The sequence below is a fragment of the Carassius auratus genome, unplaced genomic scaffold (genome assembly GCF_003368295.1).
Source record: "Carassius auratus strain Wakin unplaced genomic scaffold, ASM336829v1 scaf_tig00041474, whole genome shotgun sequence".
Classification (NCBI taxonomy): Eukaryota; Metazoa; Chordata; class Actinopteri; order Cypriniformes; family Cyprinidae; genus Carassius; species Carassius auratus.
The window spans coordinates 54,971-76,044 of NW_020526651.1; the positions used below are offsets into that span (position 1 = coordinate 54,971).

At 35.1% G+C, this 21,074-nt stretch overlaps 1 protein-coding gene across 1 annotated transcript in view; it reads left to right on the forward strand.

Annotated features, from left to right (window-relative positions):
- The window catches only part of LOC113085420 (nephrin-like), a 71,266-nt gene that overhangs the window by 5,811 nt on the left and 44,381 nt on the right, over nt 1–21,074 (forward strand). Inside the window, 2 exon segments of the mRNA XM_026255122.1 lie at nt 8,337–8,531; nt 13,136–13,258. Of these exon segments, the coding sequence (XP_026110907.1) occupies nt 8,337–8,531; nt 13,136–13,258 (318 nt within the window).

Below are 21,074 nucleotides of genomic sequence, written 5' to 3' on the forward strand. Positions count from 1 at the left end.
TTGCTCAGAGAATGAAAAAGGAGTGAACAGATTTTTATCATTGTAGGGTGGTCGTGTCCACACACTGCTAAGACACATTATATGCAAAAATTGAATTTTAAGAAATTTTAAGAATTTTACAGTAAACGTTTATTTTAATCCAAGCAACATTTTTTTTGAATGTTTAATGTTGAAATATTTTTTTTTTCTTATTGGATTCTTTAATAATATACAGGTAATATTATGAAATGTCACCTCAGATTAATATTAATATTCAGATATTTATATGATATTTAATGTTCAAAGGAATTATATATTTTGTGAGTAGCCATGTAATCAAGGTTTATTTTGTAACACGACATTCCCCTTCCACATTGTGTGAGCAGGTCATGGCCACTGACGCTCTGGTAAATCACAAGTACTTTTTTGTTATACAAGAGGTGGCTTACATAAAATGTCCTCGAATAGTTCCTGTTTGTCACAAAAAATGTACATCTAGCCAATTTGGCCCACAAGCAAATGTTCAAATCTTCTACTCTCACAGCTGCATGGAGTAAATGCTCCCTCACCGGTTCTGCACTGCTTGACAAAATTGCATCTGAATAGAAAGAATGGCCGAGGCAATTTACTGTAATGATTGCTTGTTGCATTTTCCCATTCTGCCTCCATATATACAATTTGCGAGGCTTAACGCCACGTGACGCCGCATGGAGCACCGACCTGCCTTCATCCTCCTTTGTCGGAGAAGCTTTTGACACAGAATCCCAGGCATTCCTCCCTCGTCTCTTCACCATTTTGCTGTGAGCTTTTATCTCATAATAGCTGTGCTGCCTGTATATTAGCAGGCTCCAACAATCAAGTTTAGTAGAGATGAAATTGGTTACTGTATGCCAAGGCTCAATTTGGACTGGATGGTAGCATATGGTGTTGCATGGCACAGAAGGAAATAATCTGCTTTGTGGAACATTCTCATTACCCGTATGGGAACCAATGTGGGAGTCTTTATGTCTGCATTAATGTAGAACAGTTCATATGTTTTTAGCTGGATCTTGTGTATTATAAGACAGGAAAAATGTAAGAAAATTATTATCGGTAATTTTATATAGAATAGGCTTAATGTGATAGAAAAAAAATTCTACATGATTGTTTAACTATTACATTTGATATTACATTTTAGATTTTATTATATAATGAAAGTATTTATTTCTATTAAATCATTTTATTTAAATAAATAAAAAAAAATTATATAGAAAAAACGACAGAGTTGACCAAATTGTATAATTTCAGTAAAGAATTTTGAATAAAAAGAAATCAACTAAAGGTAAAATAGAATAATACAGTAAAATACAATAATAATAATAATAAAAAATGAAAATGAAAATAGCATATTATATAAAAAAGATAACATGAAAACAGATGCAAATAGTGAAAGCCTCATCAAAATATTTTTTATATATATAATATATTAAATAGTTTTAACCAGTGTTATTATAAAAAAGAATTATAATAATAAAAAAACTTTATTACTTTACAAAATCTTTAATTAAAATTAAATATAAATATAAAAACCTTAAACTTATTTTATTTCAGCTAGTTGTCAAGGCAGAATTTCTCACCTTAGTTTTACTAAAATACTAAAACTAAATTGAAAATAAAAATGTCATTAATTTAAACAAAAGGCTAATAAAAGTGACAAAGGACACAAAATTATTAAAACTTTAACTAAAATGAAAATGAAAACTGAAAAAAAAAAACAATAATAGTTTCTCACTTATTTTAAAATAATTAATTTGTACATAATTTAAAATTGTATAAAATTTGTGATGTATGATCATCACTATGTATAGTTTGTATATAATTGTGTTATACAAACACAAATTATAAGTAAATGGCCCTGCCCACTTGAAATCTCATTGGTCCAAAATTCCTCCTCACAACTTTACTTTGATTGTCATGTCTCGCAGCAGTTACACATGTAATAGTGTAGACGACACAAAAATCAATAAAAGTGTCACTAAACACTTTGTGTGGTGTTTGTTTTCACAACTGAAACCCGCTGAAAGCACCTCTGCGAATTGAGAACCACAGGCACACTGTTTATAAAAGGTGTAAATGGTTCCTTTGTATAATTATTGTATAAATATAATTAGAAATCCAGTTATTCGCTTGTAATTGCAATCTTTTTATACATTATGCAATGTGCAACAAGCTTTAAAGGGAAGGAGATTGCATGAGATTACAGTATGTGAAATATGAGACTCTGCTTGTACCTTAATTATGTCTAAATATAACCTCTAGCAAAAGAAGTCTCCAGAGTGCACTTTTGTGAATCACTGATCTGACCAATCAAGGCCAAAATCATTCAAACTGTTGTGTTGAAGCACCTCATGCTTTTTCGTTTATGCAGAACTTTTAGCTATGACTCAACCACCAATCTAAAGTGACTGTTCCCTGTTGAATCAAAGCAAAAATGTGTTTTGTTCTTTGATCCAGACTTTGAAATTCCATCTCCTTTGAGTCCTTGAAGGGAACGCACATGGGTTGTGATTAAAATGGTGTTTATTTGGACTACAAAAGGAGCAGAATAATGCATTGTTGTACATCGCATTAGCGTTGATACTTTCTGTTCCAGAGCTGAAGTTTAGCGTCACCCGCTATAAACTAAAAGTCAGATTCTATGCTGCAGCTTAATCCATGTCATTATCTTGTTCAAATAAGACGTCAACGCATCGCATCAGGAGTCGGAATCAGACCGGGGTGTGTGTTTGACATGTCTTTCCTCTGCTATCACTGCTTCTCAGGCAGCTGAAGGGAAGTGCGTGAGTACGGCTGGCTGCAGCATTTAAATGTGCCATGCTGATTATCTTGCTGCTGTGTTTACGTATTCATTTATGTAAACATTATGCTAATGTGTTTTCCGGCTTGTCGCTTGTGTCCAATTGTGCCCTTCAAGTTTGACGTGAGGTGACTGGTGCAGTCTTGATGTTGTTCGGGCTTCTGAGAGCAGCCGAGTGTGCCCAGATGCACTGGATACTTGTCATTGGTTCAGAGGAGGTGCTGGGGTTTGAAAAGTCTTGCCCGTGCTCTCTGGAGAGGCCTTTCAAGAAAATGTGTCCTAAAATAGCTGACCCTTTTGTGTGCGCTACATTTGCTTTTTCACACTAAAGAGTGCCCGAGTAATCATAGTCTGTTAGAAGACTTTGAAGGCTGGTTGAAGTCATGATTGGATCAGAGGAGCCTGATAAAAGTCTGATGCCGACTTCATACCAGGTACGTCTAGGGCTCACACACACACACACACAAGGAGTAATTAAAGGAATAGCTCACCCAAAAATAAAGGCTACTCTTGCCATACAGCTGTTGTCAAGTTCCAAAAAGGGCAACAAAAAAAAGCACTCAAAAGTGAAGAAAGCAGTAATGCCATAGAGAACTATTTTAGGTTCCCCAAAGAACCTTTCAGTAAACAGTCTTTAAAAGAACCTTTGTATGTTTGGAGAACATGTTTGAACAACTTTTTCCACCATAAAGAACCTTTTATGCAATGGAAATGTTCCATGGAGGGTAAAGGCCAAGAAAAATGCCAAAAAAAGCACTATTCACCTTTAAAAAAAATAAAGGTTCCGAAATAACAAATTTGGGTTCCCCAAAGACCCCTTTTAGTATTATTATTATTATTATTTGAAGAACTTTTTAATAATATAAATAAATTTTTTCCTCTACAAAGAACCTTTAATGCAAAATAGGTGTCAAACACTCAAAAAAAATATATATATATATATATATATATTTTGTGGTTCCATGACGAATATGTATGGAAACTTTCCATTTCACAAGGTTCATGTTGGAAAAAGATTCTTCAGATTTTTTTTTTTTTATTGAAAAAAAAAAAAGTAAATAAACATAGTTTTTTCCCCTGATTAAATTAAATTAAATGATAACTGAGACTAAATAAACATGCATTTATTTATATTATTATACTAACTCTGGGGTGTCAAACTCAGTTCCTGGAGGGCCACAGCCCCGCACAGTTTAGATGAAGCCCTAATTAAACACACCTGATCCAGATAATTAAATCATTAAGGCTTATTTGAAAACTACATGGCATGTGTATTGGAGCATGGTGGAAACTAAACTATGCAGGGCTGTGGCCCTCCAGGAACTGAGTTTGACGTCCCTGTGGTAACGTTTATATCAAGACCTCAAATCCCTTAATCAGAGCTTTTCTGTTAAACAGATATGTACTTTGCCCAGCTTTTTGCTTAATACAATCTGGCAAGCATACACACGCACACTCTCTGTGGAGGCGCTGTGATCTGAAAACACTGACACACAGTACTGTACAGTAAGCTGGAGTTCAGCGTTCTCCATTTGAGGTATTCTGTTTAAAAGAAAGTGTCCTTCAGCCAGTCTGTGTTCTGTCATGGATCGTGACTGTATTGTTTGTGATAGTGGTTGCAGATTGTAACGTTACTTATGCAACCTCTGTTTGGCAATATGTTTTTTTGTCTGTTTGTTTTAAAAGCAAAACATTAATGCAATTTGGAATCATTGGAATTACTATTTGAAATGTCTCTGTTATAATATTTGAGAGTAGTTTTTGTTACACCAGTTTGCATAATGTAGACAGGGCGACTGTATATCTAAAGATTTTTTTAATTGTTTATTTACTCTCTGATTTATATCCTGTTATAAATCTTTACATGAGATGAGGTAAAATAATCCATGCATACTACTCTATTTTCTTAAAAAGCTCAGACATTTAGTCGACTAAAACTTGACTAAAACTAAAACAGGACAAGTTGACTAAATATGATAAAAACTTAAAGTTACATTTGACACAGGACTAATAAAAAAAATAGCTGACAAAATCAAAAATAGATTTTAGAAACTTTATTTTTAAGAGTATATTCTGAGTCTTAATAAACCATATGATAGCTTTCCCTTGAGGTCCAATGTTATTTGGACTCCATTTGCTTTCAATATATTAATAATGGCAAAAGAAAGTCACACAGATTTTTTAATGAGGCGAGTATGATGACAGAATTTCAATTTCTAGGTGAACTATCCCTATAAATTGTTCACTAGTAGTGGTAAAAAAAAAAAAGACAAATCACACTTTTGTTTTGCACTGTTCCTTTAAATCTCAAACCACTACTGAATGTCACATTCTTTTAATTAGGTAGGATCTCCAACACAGACTTTCCTCAGTTGCATTCCTAGTGTTACACAGTGGAGTCGGAGAGTCATCGTCAGTGTTATATCCCGTTAAATCATGTTTATGACAGGTACAAGCTGACTCCATTCGAAAGAATGATCAGCAGATGGATGTCACACAAATCATAATGCCACAGCCCAAGCGGTGAGGAAATAGGCGTCTGTTTGTAGCCCAGTCATCATTCTTCTGGGTGGATATTAGCCGTAGGTGTATTGACAGCTGAGTAAACAGCGAGGGGATTTGAGATCTCTTCAAACCTTCATTTTCCCTGCTCTCCTTCTCACTGAGGAGAGATTTAATTCTCTGTAATTACTTTATTGACTCATTTGCAGAGCTGAATAGGCTTCAATCTGTCGTCAATAAAACATACACAGTGATGAGGAACAGCACAGCAATGCTTAAGTACATCATCATAGTGGGAGGCACATTTTCCTTAAATGGGGAGAGTGTCAGGGCAGTCCTTGAAATTCAGCCCCATGTGTGATAATCTTATTTAAACCATAATATAATTTATGTTAACCAAATTTATCCTGGATTAACTCATAATCTAATGCAGAACTATTGAGCAAAATTACTAAACAGTTGCACCACCAAAAACCTGGGTTTTATTCTCTATCCACCTGCAGTCCATAGTATTTGTTTGCTAAATTTATTATTATTTTTAGGTTTACCTACGCTTGACTCTTTAATATGAATTTTGGACACTATTGTAAAAGGAAAAAGAGGTTAAACGTGTCAAATTATAAAAAAGTTGCTCTCTAGATGAGGAGAAATGAGAGCTAATATGCCTAATTGTATTATAATATGAAAATCTGAAAATAATACTAGAGCATTATTCCATTCTTATTATGTTTCACATTGTTCACATTTTCATAAATCAGCCAGAATGCTAGAATATTGTAGAATATTCAGAAATTTTGGGACATAGTAAAACAATAGTAGAATTTGTAATAATAACAGTATTTAACAGCATAAAAAAAAAACTAAACAAAAAGAGTGAAAACAGTTTAAAAATTACTAAAATAGTGTAGCTTTAATTATGTAACTAAATATTTCTCTAATAAATAAAATGCATGGACTTGATTCATGTTTTTCAGAAACAGACATAAATCACCTGATTCATTAGACAGAAATCAGATTTTTCAGTGTAAGCATTAAATCACATTGTAACCACTGGGTTCGAACTTGCATTGCCTGCATGAGCACCACAGCTCAAGATCTGGTATCATGTGATAACCACCAGGCCACACAAAGTTTTTAAAAGAAGGAAGCTTGAAGGACATTTAATTATCTTTGCCATTTCAAACATTCAGAAAAAAAAAAAAAAAAATTATAATAAAAAAATAAACTCTCTTACGACAATAAGTTGTTGACCTTCGGCACAATGGCAGAGAATCATTAAAGAAGAGAAATGTCTGAAGTCTATTCAGATAATGAGAGCTATTAACTCAATCTGAGTTATCCCTGGCCCTGAAATCTTGAGATTTAAATTCCTCTGGTAATACAACCAAGTTTTGCATTCATATTTTTTAATTATTTTAATTGTGGAGACATGGATATGTTGACATCATCATACAGGTAAACATAGTGAAAATAGATTTATGTTATTAAGTGAATAGTTAGTAATTTAAGATATACTATGTAACTTTTGGCCCTCTTGATGCTGAAGCACAAAACTGCAAGTAGCTCGTGGAGGAACATTGTTTTGGTCATAACGTGAGTTGTACTTCGGCTCTGTTATTCTGCACTAAACGAATCGCTTTGTTCATGAGTCATGAATTCATGGATCAGTGCGAATGTCACTAACAGCACTAGAACTCTCCTTATAATGAAAAAAAGAAAGATATCTGAAAAAATGTGCAGGTAAGTAGCTTATTTGTGTTGTTGTTGTTTTACTGCTGCTTTACAGCTGAATTGATCTCAGTTTACATCATTGAATTATTATTTTCCTGTTTATCCATGTAAAGCTGCTTTGAAAATCTGTTTTGTATAAAGTGCTATATAAATAAAGATGGCTTGTTGAAATCGATTTTTCGGTTGCACTTTATTTTACAGTACGTGTGCTAACATGTACTTATAGTTTACTTACAGTGTATTTATCTAAGAAAGTTCTGGTAATACAAGGTAACTACTGTACATGGGGTAGGGTTAGGTTTAGGGGTAGGTTCAGGGTTAGTACTTAGTTGTTACATAGTTATTGTAATTACTACAATAAGTACATAGTATGTACATGAGGAACAGGACTGTAAAATAAAGTGCTACCTATTTTTTTGTCAATGCACGACAAATGTAATACTATGCAAACTTAGCTGATTCGTGTTTTATTATGGGTGCTTATCGTTTCCCTTTTTGGTTCGAGGTTCAGTTCTTGTGGCTTCCACTACATAGCCTGATCTAGAGTCATTTTTTTGTCTGAATCAGCAGATTCACTAGAAAGAATCAGATTTTCCTGTTATATACAGTATGAGAGAAAGAACCAACTAGATGAGCTGATACACTGAAAAGAATCCTTTCGTGCTTTTATCTAATGGTTAGAGATTCGGACTCATCGGAGACTCGGGGGTCAGGAATTGTTGGTGGAGGGAGTAAATGTACAGCATTCTCTCCCTCAATACCATGACTGAGGTGGCCTTGAGCAAGGCACTGAACCCTCAACTGCTCCAGAATAAATTATTTCCCACTGCTCTGGATGTGTGTTCATGGTGTGTGTGTGTCATTCATTTATTCACTGCTGTGTGTGTGTACTTTGGATGGGTTAAATGCAGAGAAAATCTGGCTTGGCTGTATGTCACTTCACTTTCACTCTAAATGTATCAAACCAATTCATTAGATGAATCAGACTTCCCAGCGTACATATGAGAGAAAGGACCAGTTCACTGAAAAAAGGCATCTACTTTGTTAACGTGACATTTAAAAAACAACTCGTTCCGTTAGCATAAAAAAAAAAAAAAAAAACCCTGAACCACTGCCCGAGTAATTAAAAGGATGCTGTAGAGTCAGTAGCACTTCTACTTTTAGTTAGTTAGTTCCATCAAATATGTTTGCAGCCTTCAGCAATAGAAGCTTGTGTTGGTAATGAAAGATTTCTCCGTCCTAACCTTGACTCGCATCAGCTCTTCTGTTGTCTTTCTCCTTTTTGTAGGTGTGTGTGGGCAGCAGGCGTTCAAGACAGAGCCACGTAATGTGACGGTCAGGGCGGGGGCCACAGCTCTGCTGAAGTGTGAAGTGCTGAGGGCCTCAGGGGCCGTGCAGTGGGTTAAAGATGGGCTGCTCCTGGGACCTCAGAGATCGCTGCCTGGCTACCCACGCTACAGCATGACAGGAGACCAGCAGAAAGGTGAGAACTCGGAGGGAAGGAAAGAATGACATGCAGTGATTAAAAACAAACGTCTACGAGTAGCTGAAATGTTTTCTGACATGTTGTTAGATCTGCGTGAGCGGGTAACTGTCCCCAAAGAGCAAGAGCACATGAAACTGACATCCAAACAGATTGAGTGGAAAATTCATAAACTTGACTGAATTTAAGAAAGTAAAAAATGAATTGTATGTTTGTTCGTTTCTTTCCTTTATTCATTCATTCATTCATTCATATATATATATTATATTTACCATTTTTAAAATGTTCATATGGTAATTAACATTTAAATGTTTTGTCATATATATATATATATATATATATATATATATATATATATATATATATATATATATATATATAAGACACCACATTTAAATGTTAATTACCATATGTGTGTGTGTATATATATATATATATATATATATATATACACACACACACACACACACACACACTGACATATAATTAAATATTGTATATTATATATTTTATAAATTATATTTTATTTATATATTTTTGTATTATATTATTTTTGTTACTGTATTTATTTCTTTATTCCTTTTAATTTTGAAATATGATGAAATGTGACCCAGAGTCTTCTTGGCATGTTTTGTGAGAATACCATTAATAGTTTGTTGTCTTGGGTAAATGCACTGGAGTGTTTGTGAAATGAAACATCAAGGGGGGAAAATCATCTTTTTTTTTTCTTCGGCGTGAACAATTATTAGGATGAATCATTACAAAATGTTTTGCTCATAATCTGCAAATGGCTGTAGATGACTCAGTTTCAATTTCTAGTTTAGATGCAGCCTTCCTCATCATAATGCGCTCAGCTCTCTTAAAAACAGCTTAGCGAGATACTATCAAAGGCCTTCTAATTTGAGCACCGGAGACCGATTTATGAAATTAGCTTTTTTTTTCTTCTTTCTTTTTTTAAATGTGAGAAGACTTTAGTACCAAGCCCCAATTCCCTTCCCATATAAATAGATAACTAAAGTAAAATCAGCTCTGAATTACTCCTATTTTTAAAGTCCATTGAGAGTAAATTGAGATTATTGTGTAGTGGGCTGAGAAAGAGAAAAACCTATGATGCTTGGCCAGTCTACATTAGCCGTGTTTCCACTATCGAGCTAGGACCGGGCGTGCTAGTGCGTGCCAGGGCCAGTCGCGTTTCCACTGTCACTTCCGGGGCTTGATCGTGCCTCGCCGGGGCTTCCTCGGGGCCAACGGCCAGGTTTTTTCGGCCCGACGAAATCCTTGGGCCAAAGCGGGCCAGCTGGGGCTAGAGGAGGAGTTATGAACAAAGGCGGAGTTTCTCCGTGTCTAGAGAGCGTCAGCGCGGATCATTTCAGTAAGATAACAGCGATATAACTTTAGCATTAAAGACGTTTTAAAATCAGTTGAGTTTAAAAATCACTCTTAGTCAGCAGCAAGTGATTTAAATAACTTGATCCAATGTGGATTATAATCACTAAACAAGGCAGAAATATTTATAAGCGATGAAAAAGACTATGCACGCTGGGCATTAACATTAAACATGGTAAATATGACCGCTTGAAGAAATCAGACGTCAGCTTCTTATCTACTATGCACGCTAAACATTAACATTACCATAGTAAACATGGTAAATGCAACCACTTGGAGAATTCAGACATCAGCTTCTTATTCTCTATAACAATTGTGTATTTACTAAGTAACATTTTATCTGTCATCTCGTTTCGTGAGTTTAGCTCCACGTTGCATATCATCAAAATATAATAATGATTTTTGTTCGGGAGCTTTTATAAAAGTAGAGAGTCTGCGTTGAGGATCATTTCAGAAAGATAACAGCTTTAACACCAGCATTAAACACTTTTTAAAATAAGTTGAGCTCAAAACTCACTTTCAGTCAGCAGCGAGTGTTTGAAATAACTTGATCTGATGTGGATTATAATCACTAAACAAGGCAGAAATATTTATAAGCGATGCAAAAGACTGTGCACGCTAAACATTAACATTACCAAAGTAAACATGACCGCTTGTAGAAATCAGACGTCAGCTTCTTATTCTCTATCACAATCGTGTATTTATTTAGTAACTTAGATTATCTGTCACAAGCCTCGTCTCGAGAGTTTAGCTCCACGTAGCCTATCATAAAAATATAATAATGTTTTTGTTCGGGAGCCTTTATAAAAATAGAGATATTATGATTCATTATTAATGTGATGTATAGGCTACAAATAAACAGAAACAGACTTGACTGAATAAGAATAATAATAAATAAAATAGAAATAAGTGTATTTATGTGTGATTAATTTTGAGTCTTTTTAAATTAAATCAATATGATCAATGTATCACTTATTCTATAGTTAAAACATCGATGCTTTTGAATTTGAATATATAACAAAGCATGCAAACAAACTGCCGCTCTTTTATCATGTTGTTTTGTGATCGCGCATGTTCCAGTGACTTATTTCTTAGTTTTCTGATAACTTCTCTTTGATAGTGAAATAATGAGGTTGCATGACGTTGTTCTGAGAGGTGTGTAAAGGGCGTGTTTTAGTGACGTGCAGCGGTGCTTCAAGCTCCACTGTGGAAACCCTGCGCTATTCTGGCCTCGTGCTGCTGGCCCGAGGCTATGAGCCCCGCCCGGCCCGCTTTAAGCCCTGGCTCGCACTGGCCCGACAGTGGAAATGCGGCTATTGTGTATATAAAAAAGGCAATTAAAAAACAATGCTAAACAAGTCCTGAGAATCTGCTCCTCTTTGTGGAGGACAAAAGTTGCTGTCTGATATAAAGAGAGCGAGAGGCAGTTTGTGCCAAATACAAGTGCAAATGTGTAAAAAATGCTTATGCTATTGAATGCTACCGCTTGTGCCGCCGGGCATTGATAGCATGACGGATAAAGAGTGCCATGTAAGGGACAAATGATATCATAAAAAGACATGCTGAAAGCAACTTTAATGTTAACCCTGCCAAACTTAATCTACTGATACGCAGACATGCATCCACATGAGTTCTGCGTGACAAGCCATAGATGCGTGCACACACTCTGATAGCTTGTAAAAGGAAATGAGTAAGAGAACAGGCCAGAGTCCCAATGGTGTTTCTTACTGGTTGTCAGAGGTGTAATTATTGGACTTTTTCAAACATATGCTCACAAACACCCCGAACTGCAACACCGTGGCAGCATGAACCCAGTGCAATTTCAAGAGAGTGGAAAATCATTAATGATTTGAAAGTGGTTTCCTTTCCTTCTATGATCACATAGATCTGAAAATTGCTGCTGCTTGGTGTTAATTATCCTGCCATCCTGTCTGACACCTTCTTTTTTCAGCCGTGGAAGTTGTCATATCAGGATAGTATTTTCTGCATGTTAGTTTTCTTCAGAGGGCAGGAGAAAAGGAAGAAAGGGGAAAAGAAAAATGCTCAAAGCTTGAACAGCTTGCATAAACTTCGCCCGAGCAGTCATTAATCCTGGAAGAATGGTAGTTGAACAAACAACCCCTTGGTGGCATGATATTCTGCAAGTAAATAACAAGAATCCTGCACACAAAGGAATGATGTTGAAGGGCTTCATCAAATAATGAATCATGTTTTTCTCTCCATAGCGCTCATCGCTAATTGGGGGCCATTCATTTGAGGTTGCATATAAATTTTGCACTACCATTTGATTTTTTTTTTTTTTTTTGATCGGTTTTTGATTGGCTATTTAAAAGTGGATTTCAAGAAGCATCTGAACTGATGCCAAATCTCCAAATTTGTGTTAATGGTGGAACTCTTCAAATATGCTTTTAGGAACCCAAAAAACACATACATTAAAAGAATATACTGGGTTAAATAAACTGTGAGTTATATGCTTTTATATTGAATTACTTTCATTGTAAGTCTATGGAGTCAACATTCTGCAAATAAAAATGTACACTACTGTTTCTTTTTTTTTTTGGAAATAAATTAATCATTTTGTTCAGCAATGATGCATTAAATTGACTAAATGTTAAACAGTTGTTTAAAACATATATATATATATTTTTTTTTACAATACAATTTGCATATTTGTAGTGTATTTTTGATCAAATAAATGCCTTGGTGAGTATTAGACTTCTTTCACAAACATGCTTACTGACCCAAACTTTTGAGTGGTAGTTGTTTGTCTGAATCATATTATTATTAAGGTTTAAATACTTTTCTAGGCTCACAAAATTAAGTTATAAACTTGCTAAAGCTTGTTCATCTAATCCTGTCAATAATCACTCAAGCATATATAAACACTTTTTTCTTTAGGAGTAAAGAGTGGCAATGAATCCTGCAAATTTGTGTTCGAAAACTAAATGGGGTCAATTTAAATTCTATTTTTACGAGCACATTACACTAAACTCATCATTTCTCCCAACCCAATGACATGTTGAATTGATTTTCTGTACTGCTCAGCAGCATTACAAATGCTGTCAGCGGAGTTTAAGTTGTCCTAACCCTGAATAATATTCATTCAATGCTGTCAAGTCTTTTCCGCTCCATTGTTTGTGTGAACAATAAGATCGCATTTCTCTTGTATTCCTTTCTTTCCCTCCCATAATTTCTGCTCTGTTTGCTTTCTCCTACAGGCCAGTACCATCTTCAAATTGTCAACATGAGTTTGGAAGACGACGGCCCCTATGAGTGCCAAGTGGGCCGGTCCGTGAGCAGCCGTGCCATCGTATCCCGCACAGCCTGGCTTAATGTGCAGAGTAAGCAATCCCATCTTTTACCACCAATCAAGGAGAGGGGGGTGCAAATGGGGAGAAGCAGCACACTTTAGGCATGACAGATTGCTCAACCAAGACCGTTAATGGCTGCGCACGCACTGAAAAGGTGACAAGCGGTGGCAAACCTAAACCTGTCACCATAGCCACATTCAGGGTACTAATGAGCCGTGGAGTTTCTCTGCAGTCTGGTGGAGAATCCCTTGTGCTACACTTCAGATAAAGTCCCATTGGTCACACAGGTGTATGACAGCGGTGATAGCACGCATTAGTGGTGTGGCCAATTAGTTAGCGTGCTTGGCCACAATGGATAGGGCACTTATAGTGGGCAGTATCTGAGACTTTCCTGCATGAACAACTGGCTGTTGAGATATCCTCCTGTTCGTGGGTGATAACTTTTTTCCTTCAATTTAGGTTCTTTTTTAAATCTGCGGTGAAATATAACATGTCCACATGGGTTTCACTTTGTCCTTTGCTGTAGAAACCTTTATAAAGTCGAGTGCTGCTATGGTTTCAGAGAGGGAAATGACCATTTTGGAAAGTTTCACTTTTTGACCAAGTGCTGGATTTCTCACCATATTTTTGAGTTTCCAGGTCAGTGCAATATATCGGTTTGTGACTTGGCTGTGATTCTCTTTGTATTGCGTGAACCTGTGAGGCCGAATCGCCCTGGAGAATTCCTGAAGGAAATTCATAGAGAGAGAACGAGTTTGACTTTGTGTCAAATTGATTTCAGTGAAAGATGCTGGTAGTTATTGGTTCAATTCTGTGCTGGTGTTCTTTCCAATCAGAGTACAAATTGAGGATCGATGGAGCTGTTTCAACATGTCAATTCCTTAAGCACTCAAGCTCCAAGGATGCTATAACTCAACCGTTCTTGACTCGTTTTGATTCAAACGTAAGTGGGAGACAGAGTCAGTGAGCTGCTCACTTGAGAACAGCTTAGATTGGATCATTGTGAGCGAACTGATGAATCTAGAATCATTTGGACAAATGAATTCTTCAGTGGTTTTTAACTGATTAAAAAAATGACTAACCACACACACACGCACACATATATGTATATACATATATATATAGAGAGAGAGAGAGAGAGATAGGCCCACGTCACACCAATGTACCATTCCTTCACTTTCTAGGCTTCTCCCACAGATACACTCTCTAATACGTATGTAATCTTCCCTGTTTCACACTTTTTCTCACTTTCTGTCCAATCTATCCAACCATTGCTCAGTCCCTTTGGAGTCTCTGTCTTTTGCTTTCCTTCCATCTCTTCTGCCTCCTGTGGTGGGAGCTAGCCCATATGTCTAAGGCAGGGGGTCTTGAAAGCCCCTTTTCTTCTCCAGTCATCAAGCATTCACTTCCTCATCTGTCCCAGAGTGTGCGTGTGTGTGAGTGTGTGTGTGTGTGAGTATGTGAGTGTAGTAATGGAGGGCGGTTGCTGTGGTGACTGCCTTTCTTTTGCCTGGGAAGGCAGCAGGTTTTATTGACAGCTATGGAAAGAGAAAGGACAAGACAGTGAAGATGGTTATGGGTGTAATAGAATCTCACTTTCACACACACACACACACACACACACACACACACACACACACACACACACACAAAACACACTTCTGCATCAGCAGCAGCAGGACTCAGTCACTCATTTATCAAAATCAACAGATGGGTTTATATTGTGTTTGGGTGTTTTATAGGGCTGTCAATTCACAAATTCATTTAGTGCAATTTAATTATTTATAAAATAACAGCAATAAGAAAAAAAAATGTATTTTATATAATTTATTACCATTATTTAATAATTGTACAAATAAATTAAAATTAAAATAATAATTAAATATTTAATTATTACAAATTATATTGTAATAATTTAGTACATTATTTAATATTATACATGTATAATATTTGTAAAATATATTTCTAAATAAATCACACTTTTTTTTAAATAATTTACTTTTTTATAATTGTTAATCCTTCGTTCCATACTTTATTTTATTTTTTATTTGCCATTAACCATCAAGTGTGATATTGCCAATATATATATATATATATATATATATATATATATAATAATAAGCATTTTTCTCATCTTCTTATCTTCAAGTCAATCCGAGTTTTACAGAGATAAAACAAACAAAATATTGACTATACAAACACTAATGTCTTTGAATGATCTCCATTTAGAGGCTTTTCTTAGCAAGGTTTGATATACGTATATGATTAATAGGCATGTCTTTGAATTAATTTGATTACAGTGTTTAAATGAGCCCTGAAAAATGCAGGGCATTGCTCTCGTTTTTACTTATTGTTTAGTGTTGCCACATGTAAGTGATATATTAAAGGATCATTTTTGTTTAGATGATGTTTTGAAATGGACGTTCGCAAATGCGAGTGTTGAAGCCAGCAGTATTTTCCCATCCATTACCTCACCATTGCACCCATTCGGAGCTGGATTTTTGCTGTGTCTGCTTCTAATCTACCTCAGTAAATCCAATCCAAATGGCATAATGTCTTTACAGAGGGGAGTGGTGAGGCGGGGGAAAAAAGAGAGAAAGACAGAGCGAGAGACTAAAAGATGAGGCAGGGTCTTAATTGGATTCTCTCTGTCCATGTGATATGTTTTATAATGGCCTAATTCAAGATGAATCACCCTTGGCTTGCTAAAAGCTAAACGCGTGGCCACAGCATCAATAGCTATCTCCACAGGCACTGCCCTGAAGCTTTCTCAACACTTCTGTGTGTGTGTTTCCTCTTTGTTGCACACAGAGAGAAGATAACCACAGATGTCACTTCAAGTGGCACCTTCTAATCCTGAACAATAATGCGGCCATGTCCTGTTTCTCCTCTGATCCCGACTAGCCAATTTAGCAAACCATTGTTAAGATTTCACCAATGCACACAGGTTCCGATCTGGTTCAAAGGCTAATTTTTTTTTTTTTTTTTTTTTTCTGCCTTAGTAACTTTACATTTTTTTCAAATAGTTAATTATGGAAACCTGTTTCCGTCTCTGAGTTAAAAACACCACTTTATATTTCGTAATTTTGTCTTTTTATCTCACTGTTGCAGTTTAATTTCTTGTAATTAGATCTTTACATATCACAGTATGTCACTTTCTCATTTAAGAACTGTTTTATTTTTATTTTTTTTAATCTGAGGTGCAAAAAGTTATGGTTTCCATAGTTAAGCCTTTGAATAAATGTGAGGCATGTGTTGGTGCACTTGTTTTGTGAGATTGTTTTTAACATTATGAATATTATTTACTAAAGTTTGGAGCAAATATAACCACATTTCTGAGTCATTCTGTACATATAAAATATTTTAATTAACTTTGGACAGTTTTGTGCCAAGTTTATTCTATAAAGTGGTGTTAAGTGGTTTATCAAAAACAAATTTTTTTCATTGTAGAACTGTTTTTTTTTTTTGCCAAATTTCATGCTCTCTTGAAAATGTTCCTGCATTCCATTTGAGGATCTTGTTTTGTTAGGTTTTTTTTTTTTTTTTTATGTAGAAGAATATACACTTGTTATGAACATCTGTGTTTTTCTGAGTGATTTGGTATGTGGGAGAAAAGATTGATTTGTTAGAATACATTAGAAATGATTTAATTTCTATATTTGTCAAAAGGGAACTTTGTTAACTACACTGTTTTTACAAAAACTTTTTGGCAGCTGTGGTTGCCAGAATAATTTTGTAAAAATACAGAAAACTGTAAACACATTTACGTCAAAAACTGTTAATTTTACAATATAAAGCTGTAATTTACAAACAAGAAAATGTGAATATAAACCAGTAAATTCAACAACACACAAAATTAAATCTGTTTTGTACCTTGAAAATACTGACAACCACCATAATAATAAAGATGGTACTGTATAAGAGAAAGCCACATGAAGTATCAAAGCTCATCACAAGTAGCTTCACCACAAGCAGAAGTATATATTAACATATAGAAGGTGCACATTTATGGAAACACAAAACACCATCATGGTAACACACGTGATACTTAAATAATGCAAAAAACTTTCATTTAGCAACAGAAGATGTAACATAAAGCTCAAATGTACATAACTGATAACAAGAACTATTTAAAAACATGATTATTTAAACAAAATACTTTCAAACGTGGAGTGTCACGCAGGGAATTCTGGGAATATCAGTTTACAGTTTTAGACTGTAAATTATACATTGATTTGTTCTTTTTTACTTCTAAAAGCTGTATAATTAACAGAATTTTACTGTAAATTTACATTAAATGCTTTGTTAGATCTTTTACAGTTTTTCCCTGTATATAGTACGGGAACTTACTGTTAACCTATTATCAGTTTTTTTCCGTAGCGTTTTTACAAAATTTTACAGTTAAAATTACACTTATTTTTTACAGTGTAATATGCTTTAAGCAGCCAATAGGGTTCTTAAATCAGAAACTCTCCATATGTTCACAATTTGCTTTATTATTCTTAGAATTATTGAAAATCATGCAGCAGTAATAATGATACAAAACAATATTATCAGTGCTATAATTATTGCCGTCTAATGAGAAAAGCTTCTGAATAAACATGTTTTTCATGAGTTTAAGTAATGACAGAAAAGATCCAAGCTTCATTAGGTAAACAAACCAATTTGATACTGTTTGGATGGATGATAAATAGATGCATAGATGTATGGATAGCTGGATATATTCAATTGAAATATGTCTGTGTATATATCCAGCAGTATCATCTGCTCTCTCTGCCAGCTGGACTCTCTTTCCCTGATGAGAGTCAGTCGCCATGATTTGGGTTTTGTTCAGGCATCTCTTTGCCGCCCACATTCAGTGTCTGAGTCATGAATTGTGCCACATATACGTGATTGTCACTCACATTAAGTCAACTGCACATCCTAGCTCTCCTGCCTGGAGGTGTGTGCAGTTCTTTATAGCCTCAGACTAAATAAAAATTCAAACGCATATCCAACATGGCTTTCTCCAAAAAATGGTGAAGCTTTAAAGAGTCAGCATTCGGCTGATAACGGCTTCTATAGGGCTCCAGAGTAATTAGTCATGTGACATTAACAAATAAGATGACTGGCTCAAAAAAAATTGTTTATTTTATTTTACTGGCTACGAGGAAAGATGGTAGCATGCAAAACTGCAATTGCAATGAATGGGAATGCTAACAGTTAGCTCTCTTGCTGCTATTATATAGCAACTCAGGAAACATTTTAAAAAGCTAGTATTTCAGCTTATAATATAATATAATATAATATAATATAATATAATATAATATAATATAATATAATATAATATAATATAATATAATATAATATGGATTAAAAAATGAACATTACTTAAAAATTTGCCGGTAATAGTTAGCCTTTTAGTATTTTAGTTGTTAATGTAATAATATAAAACAGTATAATTATAATAATTATTATTATATTCACATAAATAAATAGCTAAAGTTAGTCATTTAGTAAAGTTGTTAATATAATATAATATAATATAATATAATATAATATAATATAATATAATATAATATAATATAATATAATATAATATAATATAATATGAAAAAGAACATTACTTAAAAGTTAGTCATAATAGTTAGCCATTTAATATTTTAGTGGTGAATAGATGTAATATAATAATAATAATAATAATAATAATTATTATTATTATTATTATTATTATTATTATTATTATTATTATTATTATATTTAAATAAATAAATAGACTAACAAACATGGCTTAAAAAGCTAAAGTTATTTACAGTTTGTTGGTAATAGACCTTGTAATATAACATAAAAACCGGTGTATCTTGAGATACAAATATCATTCGTTATGTTATGTTCACCCAGCACTGAACATGTCCAGCAGGAATTGTGTTATTTTGCTCTGGGACAGGCTATATCAAGAGGCTGGGAGCACACTAGTGTCTGTTTGAACCGTGTGTCGTGTAGGGAAGTGGACTTGTGTCTCTAGGTTATGGTGGGAATTGGATCAGACACTATTTTGTTTATCAGTTGTCAGTCTGATTTACATAAATCACCTCTTGTTCACTGAGTGTTCAAAGTGTTTATTGTCATATGCGGTGGGCTAAAAATGAAGAATATAAGAAAAGGAAAGAGAGAGAAAGGGTGAAATTGCTGTTATCTCTCTAGCCTCAGCTGCACCTGCTGCACTCTTCAGACAGGAACGAGATGGGAAGAGATGAGAGGAGAAGTGTGGAGCGAAGGAAAAGGTGGAAAGATCAGAAGTATGAAGACGTGAAGATGAGATGAAATGAGAGAGGGTATGAAAGAGAGAGAGAGAGAGAGAGAGAGAGCAGAGGAGGAGAAATGGGTCTGCTTCAATGGCTCTTAGCTTCAAAACTCACACCTGAGCCCATGTAACTGTGTGTTATGTGTGTACTTGTGGATGAGTGTATTCAAGCCTTTTGAGGCATGTTTGGTCAAAGCTTGTTAACAGACTATGTTTGCTCGCGTGTGTGTGTGTGTGTGTGGACACCACTGAGGTTGTGCAAATGCACGTGACCATATGAAAAGATGGTCTTCATTTTGAGGCAGTGTTGGGTTTAGATGAATGACCTTCCTTCTGCCTCAGCTAACTTGCCGTTTAAGAGTTCAACTCTATTCAAATATGTTGTTTCTCTGGCTCAAAGTGAACCTGACACCAGCTGACCCTGTTTACTTTACTTATTGTGCACGATCGATGTGTGTCATTCCAAGGGAAAACGGCTAGGGTTAAATTTACCATTTCACTCCATTTAAATTCTGCAGTTTTGCATAATTTTTGCTTCCTTAATTCCATCCAAATTCAAGGGTTTGGCTGATCAGGTGATCAGAAAATGTCTGTCCCTTTGAGTAAACCCATTCATGCAAAATCAAACCACTTGTATGTGTGTATAGAGTCCTCATCTCATGTCCCTGTACATAATTTGACCATATTTTCTGAAGTATTCTATTCATAATGTGTGAAACTGTTTAATGAGGGTACAATTACAGAGTGCACCTTTTAAGTAGACATCACTGTTGTTGCGGCTTCATCTCGATAACCAAACTGCATCAACATTCATTTACACATGTGATGTGCGACTGATATAGAAGTCCATGTAGGAGGGAACTGTTTTTGTTTATTTCTCCAGGAGATGTGTCTATATGTGCACCAGAGACCTTGATAAAGAGCATCTGTGATAAAATGATTGCCTTTTGACTATCTTTTCATTCACTTGGCTTTTTGCATGTGTGAATTGGTTTGGAGGAAAACATTTGCATGTTTATATGCTCATTGAGTGTGTGAGAGAGAAACCGAGGGGTTTGTTCATCTGTTTGCGCTAATGAGCCTCTTATCTTCCTTATCTGTTCATCCGTCTGCATTTGTCTAATGAATCAAATTTTGCAGCTCAATATTTCCCGCCTGAGTGCTCGTGTGTGTTCATATCTCTGTTCTTGTGTATGTGGATATGTACTTGTGCGTGTCTGTGTTTTCATTTGCTTTGTGCACGTGAGTGTGCATTTGCCAGTGGAGGAGAGGTCGCAGGAAGTATGCAAGACGACTCAGGTGGGCTTCTATGAGGTCATAAGTTTGCCTGAATAACCATTGGTTGTCATGTTTCGGATCTCAATGCTGCCAGTAACACACACACATACACACACACACACACACACAGATACGCACATCCTTAAAGAATCCATTTAAAAAAAGGGTCAAACATGGCTCCGGGGGGTGAACAAAATCCTCCTGTAGTGAACCGATGCGTTTTTGTAAGAAAAATATCCATATTCAAAACGTAATAATCAAAGTTTAAATAACAACACTCTCCAA